The sequence below is a fragment of the Saccostrea cucullata genome, unplaced genomic scaffold, assembly GCF_032062105.1.
Source record: "Saccostrea cucullata isolate Sc308-1 unplaced genomic scaffold, CSIRO_AGI_Scuc_v1 ctg3367, whole genome shotgun sequence".
Lineage (NCBI taxonomy): Eukaryota > Metazoa > Mollusca > Bivalvia > Ostreida > Ostreidae > Saccostrea > Saccostrea cuccullata.
The window spans coordinates 48157-58489 of NW_026934658.1; the positions used below are offsets into that span (position 1 = coordinate 48157).

The following is a 10333-nucleotide window of genomic DNA, read 5'->3' on the forward strand; positions in this document are numbered from 1 at the left end:
ATATTTAATTTTGTCAAGACAATTTTTTTAAGGTAGAGAAAAATGCAAAAGTATTGCATTGCATCTAACATTTGTTATACCGTATAAGTGGAAATTTTAGCGAGACACAAATTAAGCGATTTCTCCTTAAAAACTGGTATTTTATTTTTAGCGAGAAGTAAAATGCCCACTAAAGAAGCTAGTATAAATAACACGCAATTAATTTTTAGCTATATTCAATTTTAGCGATCTTAAAAGCCTCGCTAATAATGCCAAAATTAAATCCTCGCTAAAATTTCCACTTATACGGTATTCCCAAACTATTCCGCATTTAGTCATGCAATTTTACTGGCATGTTTAACACGTCCTCATTCTGGATACCTATAAACCATGCGCTTGATATTTTATCTCTGGACCCAGAACCTGTCACAGAAGAGAAAAAATCTGGGTGGTTTGTAGTAGACAGCATACGTATCATCTTTTTTTATTTCAATAAAAGGTAGCTACATGTCATGTAGATTTTCCAGTATACAATAAATCTAATATTGAATCCATTTTCATATGTGGTCATCATATTGAAATCAGAAGCCGAGACCTTGCATGTCTGAACAGAGCCGGTATTTCAACCCATTTCAGACCAAAACACTAAATATTGTTATTTCGTCATTTTTTAGTTCATAAGCGCATATGAACACTTGTATCATATAAGATACAAGTGTGTAACAAGTTTTGCTGACCTTATTTTTAAATGTATCTTTAAGTTGCGTTCTGCTTTCTGTCTTTCTCTCTTCAATAATTCAGAAATGATCAAAGTACTTATTAAGTAGGCAAAAACAATCAATATGTACTGCTCCCTGAGGTTTCAACTTACAAACCAGGTAAAAGAATTATTCATGTTTGTTAGGCTCAGTACATGTATTTGGAGATCAAATCTTCTATGGATGTCTTAGAATTCCAGTAGAGCCATTCGCGCGTTACCACATTACAATTATGTTAATTTGAAGACCGTCTGTTGTGTTTCTATGATGGTGAAATCCTTTAAAACGTTCAAGAGGAATAAAAAGGTCCCAAGCTATCATCTTCAAAATTTTATAGACTGGTACATGTATATCGACAAAGTTTTATCATATAACAATACTAGCTAGTATTCATCCCTACGTTAATTCATTAAATATATCGATCCTTTAAAATCGAAATAAAGGATACCACAGGATCCGATTAATATAGCTGTTTTATATTTGGATATTTTACTGAAAACTATCTTAATATGTGGTAACATAATGATAAAAACCTGTAAGACTTAAACTTTTCTTTGTCAACTTCCTTTATTCATGTAACAATAAACTGTTATCACCTGCATAAGGAGTTTAAATTTTATCTCCTATTCGAGTTTATAAACAAAAGCACACTGTACTTACGGGTCATTTTTTTTAAATTAGGCAATATTTTGACATTCAAGTTAATGAAAAAATATTTTAACAATTTTTTTTAAATCAACGTTCTGCAAAATCTCTAGTTTTACGATAAATTAGTCAATCACACGCTTAAATAGAATAAATCGCCAAGTGGAAACAGACTGACTTTTTCAGCAGTTAGGCCAATGCTAACACACCGAATTGTCTAGGATTTATTAAATTTCATTGCCCCGATTATGTCTAAGAGCACACGCCACGTGTGACCGGCCCACTGGGGATTCTTACATCTCCATGACACGTGATTCAATCGTATTAATTTTTAGGGATCTTTGTTTACCCTGCTCTGATTTTTTTTTTTGAGCTTGTTAAAAGTTTTCATCTCCATATTTTCCGAAGTGAACATTTTTTTACGTGACACAATCGGTATCAGAAGCACACATTTCTGCAGAATATGCTATTGCCATGCATTGAATTGAGGGCATATACGTGAATATATATATATATAATTATAGTCTAAATATAATGTATAAAAATACAATTTGGACAGCAACTTATATGTTTTATTATCCCATGGTTATTATGACTGAAATCCTTTAACATTCAGTATTTTTTCTGTACAAGCAGTACAAATGAAATGTCATTGATCTACAAATATCTGTATTTCACAGACAGTTAGGACATCAGTTTGCCCTGGCCGACTATGAATCACGAATCTAACGCGATTTCCTCTGGAACCGGAAGTACAGAACACAAGATAGCGGCCACCGGTCACTCCAGGTCCCTCAAAGTAACCGCATCCATTTTCTTTTCCATTTTCAACAACATTTATCGATAGGTCGTGCAGTCTATGTCCTAAAGCTAGAAAACAGTCAAAAGTCTCAGATTGCAATGATATACGTTCACTATCTTAAAACAAAAAATGCAACGATTTATGTTTCATATAAGTAAAATATAGCATGTTTTAAAAGATTGGACAGAATTTACTCCAACTGATGCAAACAGAATATAAATATGTTTTTAAATTTTAAAAAATGTAAAAAATATGCATTAAAAATATGCTGTGAACAAACTATTATAAATTTTCAATTTTAAGGAAGCTCTAATCACTAACAAAAACTGTTTTTGTACTCAGAGAAAATTTATCATATTAAGATATGCATATTGAGAATTTTTCACTCATTTAGAAGATAGAGTACGTGCCTTATTTGCGCTGGAAGAATTTTCAAAGACAATAGACTATTTTTGAGCAGAAAGATGTTATTTAATTACTTTGCAAAAATTAATGAAAATACTTAATTAAACTTACTCTTAGTCTTATATATAATGCCAAAAATATCTTAATCTATTACAAATCATGTAATTAACTGTATATAACAATTTGTTTAATCTTACACTTAAGGGCATGCAGATCACTCTATAAAAAAGCTCTTAAATGTTCATGCAGCATTTAGGGCGTCCTTAAATCCAAGTTCATAATGGAATTTTGGCGACTGAGAAAGTTTTCGTCATCAATAATATTTAGCTTATATAAAACGATTAATGGATAAAAGTGCTAGAAAAGTCATGGTCATATCTTTTACGCAAATGTAAGCGTATCTTTAAAACAAAAGAAAATTCTCATATATAATTTAACTTTAAAATTCACCACTCTGATCCTGCCTGTTGAAAATTAGAACTTTCACAATGTCAAAAATGCCTTGCAGATCAATTTCCATCCAAGGGTTAATTTCCCAGCCGGTATGTGCAGTAGTTAGCCCTGTTGGACATACAGTGATGTTGTCAACTGCGTTAGCGGCGAACTGATAATTAGGTTTGAACACCGAAATCATAGTCGCTGGTTTGTTAACAGCAACTGTAAAGTAATATTTAACAATGCAAAATGTCATAATTTTTCTTCTTAAATTTTAATTATCAATTCAGCTAAAAAGAAATCTCTAAATTACGAATTCAGTGCATTTATTCTAACCATATCATGCATATGGGACCTAGAATTAATTAAAATAAAATAATATTTTGTTGCTGTTAGTATTACTGTTTAGATATATCGTTGATATATTTCATTTTATCTGAGAAAATCGATCAAAAACCAAACGAAATGGTTCAACGACAACAAAAGATTCTTGAACAGAAATCGTTTTGAGACACAAAATAAAACCAAATATATAGAGTATGCAAATGAATTGATCTATAGGCTATTTAAGTGATTTTGCACGTCATTGTGCCAAGAAATGTAAATTCAAGATCCAGAAAAAATTTTAAAATGCAAATTTAATGGAGTTTTTACGAAAGGTAGTGCAGAAGAAACATATGTGAATTCACATATCAATTTTACAGTAAGGTTATTATACATGTAACAGTATTCACAAATAACGTCACTGGTATTTCTTTAGAGTAGAAATATGTCCACAATAAAATATTTGATATAATGATTATATGATAAAGTGCAATATGTTCACAATTTTAAAGATAAACCAAATTTTCATTTACCATATTTTTCACTCAAGAAAAGCAGAAGTTTTAAAACAAATGCAAACTCAATTATTGCATATGGCCTAATTTTGCTTAAATGCATAGGTCAATAGTTAAATTATTGATTAATCTTTTCATTGTAACTTTAGATAGATTTAAGACAGAATTAATGCCAGGAAATTTGAAACGCTTAAATAATTCGAATGAATTATGATTAATTAGTCTTAAAAATTCTTTATAAACTTGAATTGAAAAGCAAATACTGATAAGGCCGATTTGTTGCATCCACTATTGAAATAACGAGCACTATTGAAATAATTACTTCAAATGTAGTGAGTACATTTCAGTATGCAAACACTATTGAAATACGACCACTAATGAAATAATTATTTCAAATGTGATTGAGAGTGCGTTTCAGTATTCAAACACTATTGAAATACAAACACTGACTTCTGAAATAATTATTTCAAATGTAGTGAGTGAATTTCAATAACAAACATAGTATGCAGACACTATTGAAATAATTATTTCAAATGTGATTGAGAGTGCGTTTCAGTAAAAAAATAGTATGCAATCAGTACGGAAATGCGCCCACCATTGAAATAATTACTTTAATAGTGGATAAATGTTTTTTTTAAAAAAAAAAGGAATATAACACCTAAAACACTACCAAAATACTGCTTTAAAAAAATCAATCGCCTAAAATAAGTAGCATTATTTAATTATCCTTATATTTCTAGAAGGATAAAAAGTTTATCTACAAAGTATCGTTTAAGTTCTCGAGGGGCAAAAAAACTGTTTTATCAACATTCTTCTTTAATTTGCAGTAATTAACATTTAATTACGAATCAATCTATTCGTGAAACAGGGGAAGAAAAACATAGAGAGCACAGAGATTTTTTTCTTTAAATATATATATAAGATGATGATTATTCTTACCATTTAAAGATTTTTCATCACTCTGAAAAATGAAGGCATAACAAATAAATAAATTATATCATATTCTTTATAAAATTAATCATAGAAAAACACACCATAAAGTGACGTCATGATGAGGATACAGAGTCATTAGTAAAATATAACGATATATGGCAGCTACATGTTATCTTGAAACCAACTTCCGGTTGGTATAGCGGACTGGTCAGTAGCTCACAGCTCGCAGTTCTGAGTAAGTAAATTGATTTGATATGAAAAGCGCGGTTTGTTATGAAGTTTACATGGTTTAGAATATGCCATATACCATCAGGACCAAGCGCAAGAGGAAAAATAGTAACCCAACAAAGTGTGTTCGTCATAAAACTTACGTTAGTCCAAACAAAGGGGTGATTACGGCTGTCATGGCGGACAGTGGTCACGATGAGTCTGTCGAAATACACAGTACGAATAAAGGTATGGACGATGAGAATACAGGTAGTGGCAATGATGAAGATGGTTTTGAGAAATGTAAAATGGATATCAGCGAAAAAAAAAATCAGGAAATGATACATAAAAACCAGTAGAAAGTCAGGTTCGTGTAAGTGAATTCATGACGCCTCCCCCCGCCCATACAAATCCAAACACTCTCCAATCCCTAATGAAACCAAAATGGGTTGATGAAATATTTGACAAACTATTGCAGAATGATAAAAAATTGACCAAGGTTGATGAAATACATAGAAAAATCTGGGGCATTTCGCAACGGTTAAATACCTTTGAATCGGACATCGACAATTTAAAGAAAATAACAGGTAACATGGGGAACACCATGGGGACTTTGAAAAAGAAAACCGATGAAATGGAAAGAGAAGTAGAACAAATGAAACAGTCACAGAAAAATATTGAGGATTCTATCATGGACCTCAAGTGCCGAAGTATGGAAAATAAATTGTTGTTCTATGGGCTAGCTGAGTATAATGGAAATTGGAGGGAGAATTATGTGAGACTGATAAACGATTTCTGTAAGACGGAATTGGAAACCCCAAATGTCAGACAACAGATAGAAAGAGCGCACAGGATTGGACGGTTTAACCGAGAAAATACAAACCCGTGACCTATCGTGGTTAAGTTCACTTCATTCAGGGGGAGGGAAATGATAAGGAAAAAAGCTACAAAGCTGTCATCCTCACCGTACAGGATCCAGGAACAGTATCCGAAAGAAATAAATGAGCAACGAAAGCAGTTACATCCAAAACTGAATGAAGCTAGGTTACGGGGCAAGACAGCAAAACTCATCAAAAACAAACTGATCATTGACGGAGAAGAGTATGACCCGTTGGAACCCCAAGACATTCAACAAGAAGACGACGTAGACTGGGAAACGATACAGCACAGATAGGACACACAGAAGAATGTATGCAGCTTAGTGCAAGAAAATCTAAAAATATTATCTTGGAACATAAATGGTGGTTTTTCCAATAAATTTGAAGACAGAAGTTTCCAAAGTAAATCTGCCAGTTGATTTACAAGAATTGAATTTATTTGTTTTAATGTATGCAGATGATATGGTTATTTTCTCAGAATCGATAGATGAGCTTCAAAGAATGCTAAATACACTAAATGATTATTCTACGAAATGTAACCTGTCTGTTAATATATCGAAAACAAAAATTGTTATTTTTAGAAACGGAGGTAAAATACGTATGGAAGAAAAATGGCCGCATTTAAATGGTAAACCAATTAAAATTGTTGGCCAATTTATATATCTCGGTGTACTTTTGAATTATAATGGAAAATTTAATAATACACAAAAACAGTTGGCAATCCAGGGTAGAAAAGCAATGTTTTCAATGATTGCAGAAATCAAAAATTAGCCAAATGTATCTAAATACTGAGAAAATGTTTTCACTTTTTGATACTTATGTAGCAAGCATATTGAATTACGGTTGTGAAATATGGGGTGGACATAATGCTGGTGATATTGAAAAAGTGCACTTGGACTTTATTAAATATGTTTTAGGTGTTAGAAGGAGCACAAATACTGCCATGATTTAAGTTGAAACTGGTAGACTGCCTATGAAAATTGTTCGCATTTTTCGCATTTTTAAATTTTGGTTCAAGCTGTTAAAAACTGAAAATTGTATTTTGAAAATGTGTTATGAATATTTGTTCAATGAATGTGAATATTCCGGCAGACACACTGATAATTGGGTTGTAAATATCAAACAAAAACTCTAAGGGCATGGACTAGGAATTATCTGGCTTGAACAAGACAAAGAAATGATTTATAAACAATTTCCTGTAATCAAACAAAGAATAACAGATAATTTCATACAAAATCTCATGGCAGAAATTAATTGTTCAACAAAATGTATTTTTTACAGACACATTGTAGATTATTTAACCTTGTAATAATATTTAAGAAAGTCAATACCTAATATTTATAAAAAAAAAACAAATAAGTAGAATTGGAATGTCTTCCCATAACCTTGCAATTGAAACTGGCAGGCATAAAAATATTGTGAAGGAATTAAGATTTTGTGAATTTTGTAAAAATATCATAGAAAACGAATTTCATTTTGTTTTAATTGTCCCCTATACAAGGACTTGAGAAGTAAATATATTAAAAGTTATTACTGAAAAAAACAGTCTGCATTCAAACTAGTCCAATTATTAAGTGTACAAAACTTTTCTGAGCTTTGTAATTTAGGTATATTTCTGCATTTAGCTTTTAAGTTAAGAGATGAAAAAATGTGATTCATTCTTCGTTTGTCCAATCATAATATCAGTATATTTATTAGCATTTATTATGTGATTCAAAGTTTTTTTTATCTAATGTATAGACGCGCCACACCAATTGACTTTATTATAGGCGCTGTTTTCTTCATGTATTAATACCATACCATTCCAATTTCATTTTCTCAATTATATTTGTAATAAATTGTGATGATACGTATGTATTAAGCAATAAAGAATAATAATAATAATAATAATAATAATAATAATAATAATAATAATGTAGAAGTTCATGCATTCGGCAAATCTTTCGTGCTTTAAGACATGTTAATTGTATCTGTAATTAAAGTTTTTTGGCTTTATATGAATCTTTGGTTTGTAAATCACACTAAGTTGTACCTAGGCATATTTCTCATGTAGTGCTAACGTTTTCTATCTACACTAATCTTAAGAAAATATGAATATATGATTATATACATACCATCTCCATGTATTTACATTCCTGTGAATTACTATACAAATATGGGGTTTCTGTTAATCGTAACCACTCACAGCAAACCCTGCATCTATACAAGTCTTCTCTAACTGTACATAACTCGATCCCAATGCAGCGTCGGTCACCGCTACAAAATTTTGAACATTTATTGATGGCGGATAATAAAGTGGTTCCTTCAGCTGAAAACAAAACTTTGAAGTTTTCTGTCAGTGACCCATATGCTTTGAGATTAAATTGTCCTTGATAGTAATGAATATTGCAGTAACAAATGGGCATAGTGAGGAAAATATACATCTGATAATTTCCGTACTTCATTATCTCAGTCTATAGCTTTTACTGTTTGAAATGGAAATGTATATAGCTAAAGAGTTCTTACATATCAAAGATGTATGGCCTTTAAATTTAAGTGCTGAAATATCTATAATAAAATATGTAGCGCGGGGCTGTTCAATAATGTCCTTTAATTTAAACGCTTCATTAAAGCTGAAGTAAAACTTGTTAAGAATTCTAAAGAAATCTACACTGAAATATGTGAAATTTACAGAAACCTATAGCTGTTCTATAGACACATGAGCAAGTAAATTTCAATGAACAAAAATGATATACTTGTCATGGGCATCAGAAATTGGTAATGTGCTTGGAGACAAGGACTTGCATCAACCAAATCAACTGTTTGCCAAAATTCGACAAATAATCACTGATGATGGTTCATTGACTTTACGACACATAGCGAATTTAATAAGCATCATTTTAGTGGTAGATAACACTGTTTTAAAGAAACATCTGACTGTAAAAAAAGCTTAGAATTCAATGGTCACCCTATCTTTTGAAAAATGAGTAAAACGACAGCGTGTAAGAATATCTAAATATTTTTTTAGTAAATCAGTTATCCACTTTTGTCTAAAATTTAAATAGATAATGAAATATGAATCCATTGCTTTAAATCTTCAAAACAAAATTAACAACAGAATGCATTTGACAACAACAACAAAGGTCTGAGAAGAGCAAAGAATTGCAAAAGCACAACGACAGCTTTATATGCCATTTCCTTAAATTTTTATGGTATTGGTGTTGAGATTCATATACTGGGAGGCAGTTAAATTTCTGGAGGAGTCTACAAAGCAAAATATTCTAACAAAAAAATCAAAATATTTATGAGAGGAAGGAACCTGAATCGGGAAACAACTACATTTACTTTCTTCAAACCCGCACGGCCTGAAGAGTAAAGAGATTTGGGTATAAACAGGGAGTGTTTCTTTTCATGCTTATATCACAACAAAAATATTTGCTAAGTCTGTCAGAATTTGACTAGTTCCATTTTCCACAATTGAAATTAACATCTTTAACAGAAAATCCTAGGAACTGCCATATTCCAGTATACTAATGGCCTTACAAAAAAATACTCGTATGTTTTAAAAACAATCATTACTTGGATAAAATGTTATGGACATGTGTTTTAATTAAAAGAGAATATTTAAGTGCAATAATTTAAAAGACTTAATAATTGAAAAGTGTTTTTGTTTCATTCCGAGCATCCAGGACATTATTTATTGAACAGCCCTCGTAATTGCTTCGTAACCTACTTAACCAGATAGAAAAGTATTCCTTTATCGAATTCTGAAGGTGAATAGGATATCTGAGCTGGAACTTTACGGTATTACACTCGTGAAATTAGTTTTATCAAGGATAATATGTCAAGGATGAGAACTTGTAAAGCATGATTCATAATTGCAAAGAAAATTAAGGATCAATGTGCATTTTTCAGAGCAACGATATATATAATTTGACATTTTTGCACTTAGCAAAAAGGTTCCTGAAATCCACCTATGTTTTTTCCACAAAATAGTACATAATCTTGAACAAACAAGTTTGTGTTTTAAACATTGTTCCGCTCTGCACTTTGCGGAGAATTTTTTTGTAAAGTATTATCTGAAGATTTTGTGATACGTTTGACGGATATCGATGTAGTTCAATTTCTGTATCACTGCAGAATTCAATTTCAGTGTCACATTACTTTTTTCATCGTGATATATTTTTAAAGAAGTATTTTCAACTTAAGATATTGAAGGCATGTTTGATGCTTGACCAAAAAATTGATACGCAGATTATATCATTTGATCAACTTACTAAGACTGCTGTAGCGTTACATAAATGAGTTTAATTCATGAGAAAATTGATGCGCTTTGAAATAGATTACGAGGATCAAATTTTATTAACCTGAATTCTACCTTTATATGAAGTCACAATTTTTTAAAGAATAGCCTACGAAGAAAGTTAAGTAGATAGTCAGTGTGATCGAACGGTAGTCGAGTACTCGAATATC

General features: G+C 31.2%; 1 protein-coding gene across 1 annotated transcript; it reads right to left on the bottom strand.

Annotated features, from left to right (window-relative positions):
- Positions 1-1942: 1942 nt before the first annotated feature.
- On the bottom strand, positions 1943-8286 carry LOC134241143 (uncharacterized). Its single transcript, XM_062723226.1, has 4 exons — positions 7996-8286; positions 4803-4824; positions 3040-3246; positions 1943-2246 (listed from the first exon to the last, which is right to left on the bottom strand). The coding sequence occupies exons 1-4, from the start codon at positions 8284-8286 to the stop codon at positions 2032-2034; spliced, it is 735 nt and encodes a 244-aa protein (XP_062579210.1). The 3' UTR covers positions 1943-2031.
- Positions 8287-10333: the final 2047 nt, after the last annotated feature.

Bases quoted from the DNA above. Each gene is read 5' to 3' on its own strand.
- LOC134241143 (XM_062723226.1), bottom strand. From the start codon at position 8,286: ATGCCCATTTGTTACTGCAATATTCATTACTATCAAGGACAATTTAAT. The intron at 4,825-7,995 runs GTATGTATATAA...TTCATTTTTCAG, and splicing joins AATGTAAATACATGGAGATG to AGTGATGAAAAATCTTTAAA. The intron at 2,247-3,039 runs GTGAATTTTAAA...TTCTAGCTTTAG, and splicing joins CAACAGGCAGGATCAGAGTG to GACATAGACTGCACGACCTA.